Source organism: Pecten maximus, chromosome 3 (genome assembly GCF_902652985.1).
Source record: "Pecten maximus chromosome 3, xPecMax1.1, whole genome shotgun sequence".
Lineage (NCBI taxonomy): Eukaryota > Metazoa > Mollusca > Bivalvia > Pectinida > Pectinidae > Pecten > Pecten maximus.
Window position 1 is genome coordinate 40,084,191 of NC_047017.1, and position 18,964 is coordinate 40,103,154.

At 35.6% G+C, this 18,964-nt stretch overlaps 1 protein-coding gene across 2 annotated transcripts in view; it reads left to right on the forward strand.

Annotated features, from left to right (window-relative positions):
• The first annotated feature begins 2,623 nt into the window (after positions 1–2,623).
• Positions 2,624–18,964, forward strand: part of LOC117324164 (ATP-binding cassette sub-family D member 4-like) — a 29,095-nt gene continuing 12,754 nt past the window's right edge. For both annotated transcript variants that reach the window (XM_033879841.1, XM_033879842.1), the window contains exons 1-8: positions 2,624–2,666; positions 6,084–6,202; positions 8,145–8,272; positions 8,667–8,803; positions 9,268–9,384; positions 9,966–10,091; positions 11,123–11,268; positions 11,672–11,793. In XM_033879841.1, the coding sequence (XP_033735732.1) occupies positions 2,638–2,666; positions 6,084–6,202; positions 8,145–8,272; positions 8,667–8,803; positions 9,268–9,384; positions 9,966–10,091; positions 11,123–11,268; positions 11,672–11,793 (924 nt within the window). In that variant the 5' untranslated portion in view covers positions 2,624–2,637. The remainder of the gene's footprint in view (positions 2,667–6,083; positions 6,203–8,144; positions 8,273–8,666; positions 8,804–9,267; positions 9,385–9,965; positions 10,092–11,122; positions 11,269–11,671; positions 11,794–18,964) is intronic.

Genomic DNA, 18,964 nt, shown 5'->3' on the forward strand with positions numbered 1-18,964 from the left:
TGGAGTTATTTGTAAATAGAAGCAGGGACGTGTATAACGTTAAAAAGGGTAGACAACTCTGGGTTATATTTTACAAATGACTTTACAACTTTCATTGATTTATTACAGCATACATTTTGCCTGTGCACAGTGACCATATTTCTGGCTAGTTTGGGAAACAATTATCTTACGATTTATACTATCGAAAACCTTTTCATATAGTATGCGAAACAAAAAACAATATTACAGCTTCTTAATTTGTAATAAGTACTTGTTCATGAATTACTTCATGCAGAGACCTATATATAAAAAAAAAAAAATGGTATAAGTGGTCCAAAAACCAGGACGGAAATACCTGTCTGACCATTCTATTAGTCTATAATTAGAGTATTTATAATGCCTATACAAGTATATAGTTATGTGCGCCTCTTTTATGTAACGGGATAATAACACCGCATGCCCAACATTATGGAAGCTCACCTCCAGTAATATCGTGAAGAGGTAAGTTTTGTATAATATAGAGTGTAGATTTGTAGGGAATTGTGAAATTATATTGAAACTTGGTTGAATTACAAGGCACTTACTTATTTGACTACCACCTGGTCTTTCCTGTGAGGATGTAAGCTCCGTTCCCCTAGCAGAACATGTAGTGTAGAGAACGCGTAGTTAAAATTTATTAAAAATTGGTTGAATTACTCAACCAGTTTTCAATAATTTTTAAGTCGAGCTATTTATAATCGGTATCTGGTTACCGAACAGAGACGGTAGCCGTAACTTTGTTACACCGTCCTGTCCACCTTGCAGAGCAGGTAATGCTTAAATATTTTGTCAGAGACGTATATATATCACATATATACGTCTCTGCTTTTGTGAAGCAAGCTTTACCAGGACGGCTACAATACAGTTGGGAATATAACAAAGGCATGACACTTCTCGAGCGCAGGAGTGCGATATCCCTAACTTGGAAAAGCCGCAACTCTGTCATTATTGATCTTTTTCGATTATTTTTTAGCACAAAATGCATCAAGTGAATGTCTATACATATGTGATGATTTAACCCAATACTCTATTAAAAGGAAACAAAAACTATAGTGTATGGTTGCGACACATGCGCAGCCATGGCATAATTCATGAAGTTATATACAGTAAACATTTCCTAAAACTTTCTTCTTTTTATATTATATTGGCAGACAAAACAATATTTTAATAATTAAGTTGATCACATGCCTGGACGACGTTTGTAGAGTTTCGTCAGTGTAAATAACAGGTTCTCACGTTAGTGTCCCCAGATTGATACCATGCAATTTCCAATTCTGATCTTATTCTTCCGGAATGAAAATTTGAAAATGCAACATTTCACAAATCAAAAAGTAGCGAAAATGCGAACATAGCGACTTTCGTTTCACAGAAATCGCGATTTTTTTTCGGGAAGTTTGCAGTGACCCAGTCCTATTATTGTGTACAAAACACTAACTTTATTTTGAGGGCAGCTCATTTTCTAAAGATGAACAAAGTCGTTCCGGATTCTCCCAGTTCAACATTCTATAAACTAACCCCAAATTAACTAGGACTTTCCTTTTATGAAGGAAATTGTAATATTATAAGAGACCTTCAATAACATCTCGTATTCGAGTGTTCATTTACAAAGGTATTTTTTTATGCATATTCTATACATGTATCAGTTATTAAGTTTCTTCGTGTTTAAAAAGAAATACACAAGAGAAACTGATAGATACATGTGTACAATTACAGACAACAAGATACCGTCGTCTGTTACACCACAGACTATAAATACTAAGCATCTTGGTTATTCAAGACCTTAATCATTCTCTCGATTCGGAATAAGCGGGACACAATGATATAAAATGAGTGTCATCCTCAACTTGACTACCCTTCTATTGGTACATAATAAACACAGTCTTTGGGGTCTTGGGATGTCTGGGTATCTTCCAGTTTCAACACTTAATGAATGCGCCAGTACCCTAATCTTAGGTAGTATCTTTTGTTTATATATAGCATACGCGCTTAATTAGTGGGTGAATATTTCAAATCGCAATAACTTAATATGATTTTCATTAATTGATAAGTTGTCTTTTTATTGGTATCCTTTTTGCATAAACGACAAAAATAGCTTTAGAGAAGCAAACTACACAAGGAAAGTGACAAACTCTCCCACAGGGGCAAGCTACAATGTACTAGGTTTCGAGCTTTTAGGTAACACATGACGCTATTAATTAAGTATTCACATTTTTATGCATAAATACCTCCGATTTAATAAGGTTTCAGAATGTATATGGCTACTTAATTAACAGTGTTGTCGTTATTAACTGATGTCATATGTTACTCAAAATTCCGAAACCTAGCCCCTGTGATCTCTCAAGCGTATGCAATATCGCTAATCATAATTTCCATGAGCCATACCGTAACTCTGTCGATTTCGTACGTTTTAACAACATTTTTTGTCTACAGTATTCAAATAGTGAATGTATTTTCGTATGATATATGAATGGGCATAATTAAAAATCCGGGCGTTCAATATACAAAAATGTAAGTTTCCCGGGCGGTACCGCGCTGTGGCGGACACTACCGGCTCTACCGGGCCGTATTTAGTATCACCTATATTTTTGTACGTTCATCACACACGTGTACGATGACAACATGGTGGACAAACAAATAACACGCTCAAGGTAAGCCAGTAATTTTAGATGATGCTAGGCCACATGCGCTGGCATATACATTTTTAATTAAAAGATACGATCTGGCCGAAAAAGTGCACCTGACGACAGTCCCGAATTATCCCTTGTGACCTTTCATCAGTTCATTGATCAACCCCCGTATCTTACAATCTAATGGATGACCAGGGAGGAATAAGGGCCCAGAGTATGTCTGGGAACGTTTTCCATGCTGTGGAATTCGTTTATTATGGTTTTATGATTATTTTTATTTTCTGTGATATATATATGATACCATTATCTAACACCATGCAAATCTTACTTCGATCGGACGAGGTCATAGCCGGATCTTGATGACTTATCTATATTCAAATGTAAACACACCTTTGACAGTTTGATAACAAAAGCTGATACATGTATTTTACCAGTTGTTGGCAACTAAAGAAAATTCTAGATGGGACATTGAATTTCTTAAGTTGTTGCTGTTGTACTCTTCATACTCTGGATCTTTGTTTTGTTATTTAAACAGCTTGTATTAGTTGTGCTTAAAGCTAACCATACTCCATGATACTGATATGCTATCAGGCCTATGACAGGACGGCGTGGTAGGAAACATGACTACAGACAGTTGATAATAAAACTTACTACTGTTTTTTGCAATCACCCATGAGATGTAAAGTCACAACCTCTCACTCCCATTTCTATTTTTATTTCCTTCCACAGTTCATTTTACGCTTTCTTTTGATTCACTAATGATAAAGTTGAACTTTATATATATATAGGGGATATTGAATGGTTTCCTGTTTAATGTAACATATATTTCCCGAAAAATGTCGAAATATTCTGTCATACAAGTGAAATATATGTTATATAAATGGGCAACCAATCAATTTTCTTTTTATTGCATTTTAAAAACTAAACTTAAAACATCAAAATTTTAATAGTGTCAATAAGTGTGAGAATCACTAACATAATTCATGACGTTGTCTCTTCGTGACATCCCACCACATCAACTTAACGGCGCCATTTTGAAAGGACTGATCAACGCAATTTTTAGCATTTTCTGCTGTTATCGGAGAATCTGTGCATGAATAGCTAACGTCAAGTAAGTATTTTGTCAAGAACTGGTCTGAATATTTCAGAAATACAGAAAAATAACCAATTTATGTATCTTCGCTTCGATTGGAAAAATTGGCAAGTTTCAATGAGGCGAATGCAAAGTTTCGGTCTGATCGGTCAAAACAAAAAAACTTATATTTTCACTGCTCATCGCTGCAATGAAAATTTAAGTTTTATTAGTTTGATTAATTTCTATATAACATTAGGAAAAAATCCAATAAATGCATAATTATATGCAAAATATCAAGTCTTAAAATAATGTGGATATTGTATAAAAACATGTTGTTTTCTTCTAATTTCTGTCTGGCGGGAGTACAGAATTTGCGATATAGCAGTAATCTCTGTTACTAAATGGAGATAAAATTTTAGCACTTTGTTCAAATACATGTAGTAGATATAAAGTAAGAAGTAATGGTTTATTATCCCCTACGATGAGTCGCCGAGGGGATATAGAGATCTGCCTGTACGTAAGTAAATACATAATATATTTATCTGGAGCATAACTTTCAAACCATGCTTGATAATTTCATCAAATTTCATACACATCAAGATCACATCAAGGTGGAGTGCAGTGTGCAAGAACTGTAACTCTTGCATCCATTTTCACAGAGTTATTTCCCTTTTAAAAAAATTATATTTACCTTATCCGGAGCATAATTTTCAAACCATATATGACAATTTCACCAAACTATATACACATCAAGACCACATCGAGGTGGAGTGCAGTGTGCAAGAACTGTAACTCTTGCTTCCGTTTTCACAGAGTTATGCCTCTTTGTAAAAAAACATTTACTTACAAAAAATTTGTCTTACATCAAGTATTGCTACAGAGGATATCAAAACACAGCATCTAAGAACTGTAACTTTTGCTTTGGTTTTCACAGAGTTATTCCTCTTTATGGAAAAGTTACTTACATCAAGTTTTCCTACAGAGGATATGAAAACAGAGTGCAGTATACAAAGTTGGGTTAGTAAGCTATGATAACATATACAGCATGGAGTCCTGATAAATTGTTTGATGAATTGTCTGAGTGCTACATAATATCATTTCATTGATGTCACCATATATGTTCCCATCTTTTCTTTCACACCAGGAGTTCAAATACAAATACAAATGCAGTTGAGGATCAATTGGTTGTTAATAAAACGGATCACATTCCACTTGTGTCAGCCTGTTCAATTCATAATTCACGTTCATCGTCAGGGTTTGTCACGAGGGGATTACAGTATTGTTCCGCCATGCCTTGTTCAAATTGTCCTGGTAGTGTTGTGAACATTTTCTTTAAAACAATAAAAACAAGAATATTGATTATCTCTAAAGAATGTACTTAAAATTGACTTTGAACAACCTTAATAGCCATTGCAATAAACTAATTACTGTTGTAAGGGATGTAACTACACATCTAAGGAAACAAAAGTAGAATAATTTTGATTGGCCCTGAAGACCTCTTCATAAACATGGTACTCACAGTCGAAGTAATACTTCCCAAGCTGATAATGATAGTCTGTAAATGGTATCCACCATTAAAGCAACACAATATCAACAAATAACTGTAAAAGGCTTGTTTTTATATCAGCACAAAACCCTAGTTGTGCTGAATCATTTTATTCTGGCTATGTCTGGATGCTGAATTGTTTGGAAAAAATCAAAATGATTAAACATATTCAAACCCAGTTTTACAACATGATTTTGATCATTAACTAATAATCAATATTATGTAATGTTTTTCTGCAAAATGAGGGTTCATTACCACAATGGACAATTTCATTCGTATACATGTACTGCGCATGAAAAGGACTGGTGTACATTATGTACTAGCTTTTTTTATCAGTTTTTTCCCAGAAAATCTCTTATTTTTCAACCATAATATATATATATTATGTTTGAAACATTACATTTGAATTTTGATTTAGAGATCGATCTGCCTTCGAAAGTGATGTGAATTCAGCTCAGGTGTGCATCAAGTGAGATTCGTGCAGAAGTCCATTTATGTGTCATCTATTACAATATAATTAAATTAGGCCTGTAGCATGCTTGGTTGAAGGGCTACAAAGTTTGTTCAAATGAATGACCTTGACCTCCAATCAAGGACGTTTGGTCAAATCCAACCAGGTGAGCTATACAGGCCCCATTAGCCTCTTGTTCTTTTCAGGTTTTAATAAATCTGGTGGTTTTATTGTTTTTGACACTTTTAATAATATTTTTATTTAAAAAGTGCTTAAAAGCAGAAAATCTATACTTTATTCTGTGTAAATAAATCAGAAATCAGGTGACTGTTAAGGCCTATATGCCTCTTGTTTTGTATATTTCAGCTTCAAATTTGATTTAAAGTTTCTGAAACGTTTCTTGCGCCTGCTGGGATGGATGTTTCCAAGTTTGTGTAGTAAACAGACTCTTCTCTTCCTGTTCCTCCTGTGTCTCGGACTTCTAGGTAAGCAGATAGAATCTTGCTAATGATATACCATTGACCAGAGTTTAAAAAAAATATGTGCAAAATGAGCCTCTAAAATACTTATAAAGGGTTAGGATGATCTATAGATGTCATGCACTATGCAGCATTTGTAAACTTTTTACATTTCAAACTTCTGAAGTTCCACCAGTGAGATTCAGCTCAATCAATCTTGCCTGAAATGATCCTGAGATGTTCCTGACCAAGTGGTACGTTTTATTTTCGGATTGGTCTGAAATCCAAGATGGTTGACATTTTGAACACATTTTCAATCTTCTCCAGTTCCGCTGGTGCCATATTGATCCGAAAATTGGAGAATGTTAAGGACAGGAAGCCGACAAAGTGCTGTTATTTTTTGGTCTTCTAAAAATGTTGACAGTTGGCAGCAGTGATGGCCATTTTGTAACATGATTGCACAATCATGGTTTTCCTAAACTATACAATTTTAATTCTCTTCTCAAGTGAAGTTCCACCAGTGGGATTCAGCTTTTACTTTCCTGAAATGATCCCGAGATGGTCCTGACTAAGTGTTTTTATTTTTCAGGTCGGTCTGAAAACACATTTTAAATTTTCATACTTGCATGTAATGACCCCGATATGATTCTAACCGAGTGTTGTTATTTTTTGGGTTGATCAGAAATCTAACATGGCCACCATTTCAAGAGTGTTTATTCTACAGTAACAGTCCAAGGGTCTTTACAGTCGGAAATGTAAACACGAACAAATTAGCCATGGTACATTTTGAAGTTAAAGACCAATTATGGTTAAGCAATGATTTAAAAATAGAAAAAAAGGATTTAACTAGATAATTTTAGAATCAACAGGGCATTCCGTTGTTGAAATGATTTTATGCCTTAAAAATAAAAGTACTGGGTACGTAAGGGAATCTTGTATTTTTCTGAAATAGAAAAAGTTATAAACTTTACGTTAACACTACATTCAAAGTCCAAAGATATGTCTTCTTCTTGTTATGTTCTTGAACATTTTTGAAAATGTTACTTCACCCTGAGGTATGAAAATTAGTCTTTGGCAATGACTATTAATACGACTATGCACAGACAAGTTCACTGACAAAAAAAAATTAAAATAATGGATGTGGCTCCCCGATTAGCAAATGGGTCGCTGAAAACAGAACCCACTAGGGATGAGGACACTACAAGGTAATGAACGTCATAAAATAAGCTGCACAAATATCGGCAACCAGATGGAAAAATGGAGAAGAGGCCTTGTCAGTCGAGTCAAATGAGGAATTCTAATTTCTTTTGCGGGATACTCATCAATTTGACAGGTTTATGATGGAGCTATGAGCGACGTTACTCTTGCTACCATGCTGACAAATCAGACATTATTACCTTGTTGAACCACAATAAATAATTTTTCAAGTATACTGTGTATTTGTCAGGTCTTGGTACTAAATGTAGCCATTTCCTTCCTTTACATGCATGTCACATGTTTTGTTTACATGGCACACATGTTTGTGCCCTGTATGTGGGGCTCATGTTTATGCAAAAGTGTGTACGTTCATTTTTGTGTGTGACATTTTTAGCCCGATGGTGGTCCATAGTTATGCATATTGCATTTTGGGACCGATCTGCAAACAACATGGCTGACAGGTGTCCATCTTGGATTTTGACTTTTGCAGGTTGCTCCTGCTATATTGTACTATTAATATCAAGTTATTAAATGTTTTGAATGAAGAAGGAAAGAAGGAAAAAGAAGAGAAGGGATTAGACTTTCATTTGACTGATGTATTTACTTGCTTTGCATGTTCCCATTACAAGTACCCAGCTGGTAATAAATGGAAAAGGAACTGTAATTGGGATTTATCATCACAACAAAAATGAAGGATTGTCCTTTTAAAAAAATAACATGTTGAATAAGATGAGTATATCATTATATTATATGAGATTATTTTCTGCTTCAGAACAAGTGATTGTGTTTAACATTGGATATGTGCCTTCGAAGTACTACAAGGTGTTCGGTAACAAGGACTATAGTGGATTTGTACACGAAACACTACTGGCTTTAATGCTGATAGTCTCCGAGTCATTTGTAAGTGTATGCCTGACTATATTGCCTGTCATAGTTATAACATTTCTATATAAATTCAATGGCTTTTGTAATCCTACTTGCTCATGATTTAGTTGTGTGAGTCCTTATAACACAAGTATCCTGAATTACAAAATTAGATATTTCAGTAACTGAATTACAAAAATAAAATTCCTTATAATAAATACTACACACAGAATTAAAAAAATTAAGATTCTTTATAATTCTGAATTACAAAATTATATTTCAGTTACTGAAATACAAAAATAAAATTCCTTATAATACTACACACAGAATTAAAAAAATTAAGATTCTTTATTCTGAATTACAAAATTAAGATTCCTTTCTCACAGTCTGAATTATACAGTAAATCTGATTTTAGTGGTTTGTGTTTCAGATAAAGAGCACCATTACATTTGTGACTTCCATCTTGTACATCCTATGGCGAGGTGTGGTGACCAAGAAGTTACACAAGAAATATTTCAAAGATTATTTGTACTATAAAATTAATGTTCTCAGTTCAACTGATAATCCGTAAGTGTTCAGAGTTTCTCCTGTTCTGTATCAGGTTGTACTCCAAAACCAAATAGTAAATAATGCGTGTATTAGATATGAAATGACTGATATACATTGTACATAAATTTAGGATTGTAGATGACTTTTCATATGAGTTTTTATGAAAAAGGTCCTAGAATCTGTTAGCAAAATTTAAAAAACCTCAAATAAGGTCCTAGAATCTGTTAGCAAAATTTAAAAAACCTCAAATAATCACATAACTCAGAAAAACACATTTTGACAGGTTTTGAAGTAAAAATGTGGAGGACATGCAAAATCAAATGAAGGCAACCATTTTGCTGCCCTATGTTCAATTCATGATGTACAATCCAAAGAAAATGTCCAGATTTGGACTAATCACATTTTAAATCAAGCCATAAATGATAAACGTTTTTACTTAGATAAGTCCCTGTACGGGTACCTAAACATTTTTTCTCTTCCAGTGATCAGCGTATAACTCAGGATGTGGAGCGACTGTGTTTTTTCTTCAGCCAAATATTGACACCTTTGATTATCTCCCCTTTCACAATAGGATATTACATATATCAATGCATCAAAAAGTGAGTACATGTACAGTGTATCATTCTTAGAATACATAACAAGACTGGCTTCATACACAGCATGTGTAATGTCAGAACAGGCAGTACAGGGCATTCAAAATGAACAATGGTTATTTTGACAAATATTTCCAGATTTCTCTTCCACTTTTAAAAACGTTTCAAATTTTATGTTTACAAAAAAGTCTATTTTTCCTCAGAATCAAGGTTGGAAGACTCGGTTATCAAGGCAAATTAAAAGCTGTAGATATAAGATTCAGATAACCTATCAGTGGAAATCTAACTTTAACTTGAGGAAATTTCAGAAAAGTCAATTTTAGTAAAACAATATTACAATATACATATAAGATGTAGTTGAAAACCTGAGACAATAGAAACTCCGATCATGTACCTATCTTTATTTTGTTATCCTGTATAGTGATTGTAATTTCTGATCTGAAACTGAATACGATTAAGATCATGTTTAGTATAAGTTTGAAGCCATGCAGTTTTCCAATATTGATAAATGACATTTAATCAATAATGTGAATACATGTCTTGATATTTGGCAATATTGTAGAGCTGTGTGATATTGTTTACATTAGAACAGGATATCTTGGTCCAGTGGGAGTTGTAGGTTTCTTCCTGGTCGGAACTGTATTCAACAAGTTGTTAATGTCACCAGTTGTCAACTTTGTATTTAAGAGGGAAAAGATGGAGGGTAATTTTAGGTAAGTATATAAGAGAGTTTGTCACATGATTGATGTTTAAGACAGTGATGTATTAGACAATGTGTCACATGGTGTATTAGACAGTGTGTCACATGGTGTATTAGACAGTGTGTCACATGGTGTATGAGACAATGTGTCACCTGATATATTAAACACTGTGTCACCTGATATATTAGACAGTATTGTGTGTAAGTTTACCCTTTACATTTTGTTGTTGTATAAGTTTACCTGTGTAAGTTTACCCTTTACATTTTGTTGTGTGTAAGTTTACCCTTTACATTTTGTTGTGTGTAGGTTTACCCTTTACATTTTGTTGTGTATACAAAATGTAGGTTTACCCTTTACATTTTGTTGTGTGTAGGTTTACCCTTTACATTTTGTTGTGTGTAGGTTTACCCTTTACATTTTGTTGTGTGTAAGTTTACCACATTTACATTTTGTTGTTTGTAGGTTTTACCCTGTACATTTTGTTGTGTGTAGGTTTTACCCTTTACATTTTGTTGTGTATAGTTTACCCTTTACATTTTGTTGTGTGTAGGTTTACCCTTTACATTTTGTTGTGTGTAAGTTTACCCTTTACATTTTGTTGTGTGTAGGTTTTACCCTTTACATTTTGTTGTGTATAGTTTACCCTTTACATTGTGTTGTGTATAGGTATAACCTTTACATTTTGTTGTGTGTAGGTTTACCCTTTACATTTTGTTGTGTGTAGGTTTTACCCTTTACATTTTGTTGTGTATAGTTTACCCTTTACATTGTGTTGTGTATAGGTATAACCTTTACATTTTGTTGTGTGTAGGTTTATCCTTTACATTTTGTTGTGTGTAAGTTTACCCTTTACATTTTGTTGTGTGTAGGTTTTACCCTGTACATTTTGTTGTGTGTAGGTTTTACCCTTTACATTTTGTTGTGTATAGTTTACCCTTTACATTTTGTTGTGTATAGGTTTACCCTTTACATTTTGTTGTTTGTGGTTTACCTTTTACATTGTGTTATGTATAGGTATAACCTTTACATTTTGTTTTGTATAGATTCAAACACATGCAGATGAGAGTGAATGCTGAGTCTGCTGCCTTTTATAAAGCTGGTGCTGTAGAAATGAACAAAACAGATAATCACCTTGACAATCTTCTCTCTGTCCAAAAGAATTTAGTGATCAGAAAATATTTCCTAAATAGTAAGTAAATGTCAGGTTTGAGATTATGTATTATTTTTAGGTACATTTATGTATTACATTTTGGGGAAAATATTATGTATAATATTATAATGTATAACTTTATTTTTGCTGAGTTCAACTCAGAGCCCAATGAAGAGATTCCTTTGAATTAGTATTTTAAGACATTTCCATATACTTAAAACATAATTAGCCTATCAAATCACAGTTATTGATGCGTTGGGAAGTTCTTCAGGTAGTAACTAATATATGTAGTCACGGTTATTCATATCTAAAGTTACGGTTAAACTGTGAAATAATAAATCAGTCTGAGAAATTAAATAAGATTTTACACAAATTCATCATCTGCTTGGCATATAATTTCATGTTGTGTGGGCTACCTTGATGATTTGATTTGTGTGTGTAGTGTCTATAAACCTGAGTGATTACCTGGGCAGTATCCTGAGTTACCTGTTGCTGGCCCTGCCCATCTTCAGTGGTTCCTACGATAATCTGTCCTCTGCAGATCTCTCTTCTCTAATAAGTCTGGTAATTATTTGATATTTGTTGAATACACCTTTATGTGCACCATTGTCTCACATACATGTTATGTGATGGCCAACATTATGGTGAAGTGAACCCCCTCATGGTAAAGTGAAGCATTTCACTATTTTCGTACTAATTCACTTCTTTTTGGCCAAATATTTTTTAAATTACATTGTTTAATTCCTCTTAACACAATAACACACAAAACATGTCTATGGTCAGGAAATATGGGATTGGGCGGGCGCTATTTTCTTATTACTTTGTAATTCACTTTTTTTCGCCAAATCCTTTTTAGATTAATTACATTGTTTAATTCCTCTAAACATAATAACACAAAACATATCTGGGGTAATAGTCCAGTCATTTTATAGTAAAAATATGGCTAACCTCAAACTAATTGCAAAAGAATTTATTTTTGAGTTTCTATTATCTGTAACATGTCTTGCTTAATATTTAAAAAGTCTAAAGCCATCACCGAAAGGGAAAAGTTATTTTTTCACCTTTTTTTATACCTTACTTGAATACAAATCATTTAATGAAAATATGGGGGGTAGGTGTATAATTTTCGAAATAAAAAATAAAGTCTTTCAGATAGAACAACTATATATACATTAGAATAAGCACAGATAGTGCACCTTTCAGGACATATCACACTATATTGATTTAGATAAATCATGACGTCATAAAGACCCGATAATTACCTCCCCTTATAAAAAAAATCAAAAATTCAAAGTGGAAATGATTTCATTGATTTTTTTCTGTCTCTTTCAAATTTGTATTGCTTTAAAATTAAAAATTAAGCAACGGACGAGAAATGTAACAACTCTTTGTTAAATCTTTCAAGCAAATTTCTGAAATTTATACCATATTTTTTGATAATCGTGATTTAGGTTAAGTAAAGATAATAGAGTATAGAGGTAAACTTTTGGTTATAAAAAGAAAATCCCTTATGGTAGAACAACTGATTGTATATTAAAGTTAGAAGTGATAATGCTGATCAAATTGAGTGTCATTGCATATTATTTTGCATGTCTATTGACGTCACAGCCTTAGAATTATCTCCACTTGTAAATAATCTCATCATTTCAAGAAATGTGAGTATAAAAATGACTTCCCTGTGTTTTGCATGTTGTTTTTATCATATATAATCTCAAACCTACTACATATATATAAAGAAACCAATTCAGGGCAGTTATTAAGCATGCTTTTGTCATTTAAGCATAATGATTGACCTTTGGGGGCTCACATGTAGCAAGGAAATGGGGGCTAAACGTATTTTTATACAAGTCTATTGCAGGTTAACCATATATTTGTATTTGCATATACAGTTATATTTAGTGTCTTTTAAAAGCATGGTAATGTTCATTTATAAGTTTTTGGGATATTACAGTAATGAAGTACAAACCAGTCATTTACAAGTCCTCGTTCAAATCTGCATGCGTCACTGGTAATGAATTCGAACAGCTTGTACCCTGCACACTCGCCGCAACCCACAGAACACGACAAACCGTTTTTACGGCACGTGCATCTTTTCGTGTCGCAATTCAATTTGCATCCACATTTAACCACTTTAAGCAGCTGTTCTGGAGCTGGAGGCATTGTACATTTCTTGGGTAATAGGTAGTTCTCTTTGACAAACCATCCCCAGTTTTGTGGAACAAAGTTACACCCATTACCAATCCAACACTGACACTGAAGAAACGACCGCATACAGTGGAACCTGGCCGCATTTGAAGTTGGAGGCAAGGTGTGTACTTTTACAGATGTGACGCCTGTGTGCGTTTTAGCTGCAAATCTTCTGAAACGCAGGAGATCTAAGGTCTCAAATGGTTGTCCGCCATACCAGGCCGTGAGAATCTCTTCTCCTGCCGATGCAACTGCATCTACATCAGATGTACTATCCAGGAAGACACGAGCATGGACTTGGAGGACGTCAGATGATTGTAGCTTCTTGAACGCTGGCCCTTTGCCGATACCAAAGAGTCGAGATGTTGTATCACATCCGCTCAAAGCATGTAACACGGGTAACAGGCTGCATTGATTTCCAAGAACCTCTTTTGTCTTACCGATGTCCCATATCTTAATTTCTTTCCCAAGAGATCTTTTACAATCGGATTTGAAGTAAATTGCATGATTCTAACTACAACAACATCTTTAATTGCGGCACAATTGACAGCAGTCTGTGTGATAAGAAGATCTGCATCTTCATCTGAGTGCACAGTCGTACAACCACTTTGCTGCAGTTTAGAACCTAACAGGTCTATGAAGTGCTGCTTATTTTCTATGTTCTTTCTTCATTCGACAGGGCATTTCCTCGGTGAAGTCTACTTTCTGTGCTGTTGCACCATTTGAGCGCCTGATATGGGTAACATCCTTCATTGACAATTTACTGGTATAACCATCGAAGACAACAACAGAATCTGCGTACTTCATTGTAACGTGTTGTACGTACGTTTGACAAATGTTCGCAAATGAATCACCAACATTCCATGGGATTCTTTGCAACAGGGAACCACCGTCTAGTACAGTTAGTAAGTCGTCTGGAAGTTTTGCAATTCCACAATCCCCCATACTCCAAATGCAATCTGCTAGAGATGCTTTCTGTGCTGCCCTAGGGAGATCTGATGCCTCAAACAATGATGAAGGGTAGCTACACAGCTCATACTTAAACACCGTAGGAAGGTCTTCTAAGAGTCCCGTAGCGGCAATCGTGAGGCGCTGGAAAAGGAGTTGAGGGTCAATTAGCACACTCTCCCCATCTACCTTGACACAGGATTTATCCCCTTGGGTTTGGACTTGATTGGATCGTTTGAATGAGAATTCAAGAACCCTTTTCCCTTCCATGGATGCTATAATACGTTCACCCACCTCCTTTGCGTGGTCTTGGTTTACGCTATCATCCGCTACCTCGCCTGTTTCAATGTTCCGTAAAGACACAGAACCTGAAAAGGGATTTCGGTCGCTCAAGAAACCCAGGACTTTTGTTATATCCTTATGGTCTCGTTCCTTCCTTGCAGCAGTGGCCTCCTTATGTTGGTCGCTAGTTTGAAATCCCACGCCTGTCAAAACTTGCAGAGCGTTATTCATGTCTGCACATGCAGGCATTGACAATAGCCACTGACTCCTCTGGACATCACCCATTCCACGACCTCTGGTTAGTCCTCCTGATGTCTTTACACTTCTCATAAGTTCTTGCTCTATAACAAGGTCGCATGATAGACCAGCCCAGAAACGATCACTCCTTCGAAAGACATGATATCCAGACAGAAACTGTTGGTAAACATCTGGATGTTCAGTTTCCAGGTTCTGCATCTGTGTGAGGTAAGTATATCCAGACTTCGTGTAAAGATTGTGCCCTGCAGCGGCGAAGTATGGTAGCATATCCCGTATACATTTCAAATGCATTTCCCAATCACCTGTTCTCTCGGCCTTTATGAATGATCTGAGAATTTGTATCATTTCAGAATACTGAATCCAAAGCCTTGCTGTGCGCATTTGTTCATATCTCTTTGAGTTCTCAGCAAGCAAGTCAAATGCTTCAGTTAAAACCGAGTTGTTACACAGTGTTTCAATAGAAATGTCTCCAGCTACGAGCTGATCATACAAGTTTGCTGCTTGAGATAACATGTGAGATCCATGATTCGAAAACGCTGGCGCATCTTCATCTTGAAGATTCTCTTCTGTCTCCATGTTCTCCGCTACGTCGACTGGAAGCTTTACTCCAAACACTTCAGACACAAGAAGAGCATGAAGAGCAACGTCAACTAGCATGTGACCTCGAAGTGCTCTTGCAACGGCTTTCCCTGTGATCATATGAGAAACTGCATTGGGGGAATACACTGTCTCTAAAAGCTGATGTAGACCCGATCCACACATAAGATGGCCAACAGCTCCAAGAAAGCTCATTTAAGCATTGAACGGCTTTCAGTTGGCATTCATAGTCGATATGAATTCCAACTGGACAGAGGCAAATTCAACATGAAGCGCTTCATGGAATTTGCCTCTGTCCAGTTGGCATTCATATCGACTATGAATGCCAACTGAAAGCCGTTCAATTCTTATATTTACCATCTGCGATTTTTTATTTGTCATGCGATTTTTGTTTTGAAATTTTCAAATTCAAATTTCCCGCGCTTACGAGTAGCAGAGATCACTTCCTGTTGGCAGTTCATAGGCTGGTGAACTCGCAACTGAATTGGTAGGGTTATATAGTGGCAGTGCCATACAATGGTAAATATTTCTAAGTGAAATCCTCCTAAGCGTAGGACGATTGATTTGAGGTTGCTCCCTGGCTCATCATTGGATATGATGGTAAATGCTTTCCAGTAGAGTGGTTGGTCAAATGTGATGATCGGGGTTTTGTTGTAGAGTCTGGCCTGCTCACTTATAAATCTCAGTGTTGAAAAAACGCATGATAGATCACTTGGGTTTAGATCAGTCATTGGTAGAAATGTAAATGATGATTTACCTGGATGTGACCCTGATGCAATCATTTGCATAAGACCTGACCATCCTGGCGTAGGCGATCTTAAAGGCCATACAATCTGAATCAATGCATCCAGTTTCCAGGTGGAATCCATCTTCTGCATCTGTTTGAGCGACGCGAATGTCATGCTTCCCATCTTATTGGTAGGTTGCCTGTAGTTATGGATCTCTATCTTTCCAAGTTCAATCAGGTCATTGGTTGTCACAAGAGTTCTGGAAACAGGTCTAGCAGTGAACATGCCAGGAGTTACCCCGGCGATGATTCCCATACCATGAAATGTATTGTAGCCATCCAAAGTTCGGATGTTGTGGTCGACGTTGTCGGCAACAAACTGGATACAGCTATGGGGAGAAATACCATAGACAGACGTACCTTGTGACGCAGCAGCACAGGACGCATACCTCTGTACTTCTGCATAGGACGAACAAAATCCCAAGCTATGGCATTTATCTATTAGAAATTTGGAACCAAAATGATGGTGGAGCTGCACACCTAGGCCAATCTGAAGAGGTGGAAGCAGAGATCGAGGTCTACTGGCCTGCATGATGGCTTGTCCAATTGATACCATTTTCAAAGCACTATCCTTTTCACTGAAGACAGAAGTCAGCAACGTTAAAAGACTGCCAGGAACATATCTCTTGTTGGATTCAATATCAGATATATCCGATGATGACGGGTAGAACTCCCTACTGAAATTTAAGGACTTTATGTCAGCTCTTATGAGTTTCGCTGCTGTGTCAAGTATAGCTGTTTTTTGTTCCTCTGAGTTTTTTTTAGGTGTACAGTAAAATTCCTGAAGGATGGATTCGGCTGTTCGACGCAGAGTCACGACATTTGATCTCCCGTTAGTTTCAGTAATCAAAACACTATCCCCAAAATGTTCCAGCAGTCTCTTTTTCATATACACGGTACTATATGCTAATTCGCCACATGATTCGGTCATCTTTCTCACAAGGTCAGAAACTGTTAATTGTTCATCCTCATTGCTGATTAAATAGTTAATAACCTCCTGGAAGTAATCTGTGGTAATACTCGGCCTGCCTTTTTTCTTTTGTTTTGTGCCGCTCTGTGGTTCAAATGAAAAAGCATGTGGAATGAATTTCCCAGTCCTGAAATTGACATTACAGGACTGGTGATAAACCGCATCTGCTGCATGCAAATCGTTCACCGATTCTATACGACCACGGACGTCAGCTGCCCAATTATCATCCCTTTCAGCACAAATCTGAATCACCCTCGTCTGGAAATCGTCCGTCCGCACTGGGAATACATCGTTTCCACGTTTTTTACTTTGTGATTTTGCAGTTTGTCCGCAAAAGAGGCAATGACATGAAAAGTTGAAGACATGATGTGATCGTAATACAGGTATTTGGTCTGTGGTTTTTACGGTTTCAGCTTCATTTTCCTTTTTCACTTTGTTTATGACATTTGGATTGGTATATACTTTCCGGCAATGGATGTGGACGAAGTCACCCAATTTGGATCGCAGGGTATCACCCCTTTCAATACTAGCTTCGTTAATACGTTGGCTTCCTTTGTCTTGTATTTGTACCCCTTTCTCATTAATTTCGCCTTGACACAGCAGACAGTTCCGTACTTGATTATTCATTATTTCTGAAAAAAGAATTGTGCCCCTGTTTAAGACGCGTTATAGGCAAATACCGTAGAAATCATAGTAAAAAAAAAACAACAAAAAAACAAAAAAAAAAACCCAAAAAACCCAAAGAAAAACAAATATAAGGCACTAGAAGTTTAATTTATTAACTTATAGGAAAACAAATTACAATTTCCCAAACATAAAAAAAACAAATAAGTGAAACACAAATAAAAGGTAACTATTCACCAAACTTAACTAGTAGAATATTTGATCTGCTATTCTTTTCAACTGAAATTAAGAAAAATACATGTATAATAAAGTAAAATAATAAAAGAAATAAATAAAACCTAAAAATCAAGGCAATATTAAAAAAAGATAGCAGTATTTTATTTAATAAGCACAAACAAACAAATATTCAATTCATGTATTAATGCATTTAAAAACTGAGGAGTAGAAGAATGAGAAGAATCCATCAATGATTAAAAAATACGTCCACACTAGGAAATACTCGTGTGTGAAATTGGTTTACGATGTATTATAATCTCCGTTTTTGTAGCACTACACGGCTTCCATACTTTGAATTTTTTATCGAGGCCGTCTTCCGTTATTTTAGCATAAAAAATTAAAAAGGGTAGCCTTAGCACATCTATATTCAAGACATTATACACAATATGGAAAAATCAATGTAATTTGTAAGACGTTAGTCTGAAATACAAGAAATATGCGCCCGGTGAAAGCAGACGTCGTCGTACGTAGAATGTAAACAAACCCGAACTCACTTCACTTTACGCTGTCCGACATTCAGAAATGGCATAACATTATCATTCTTGTATGAAAAGACCACAATTTTACATACAACATTTCATTTTCAAACTAGAATTATAACTTACTTGCGAATATATTTGTATATAATGATGTATTCTGCTTCGTAACATCGCGGTACCGGTGGGGCAAATCGTCTCAAATCTCACTACGGCGGCCCATACTCGCAAAACACCGTATTGACAATATTTGACTATTTCAATGCCATTATTTTTCATTTTCCCCAACTTAGATTTTTCTAGACTTTTGGTATGATTTAAAGGGTGTCG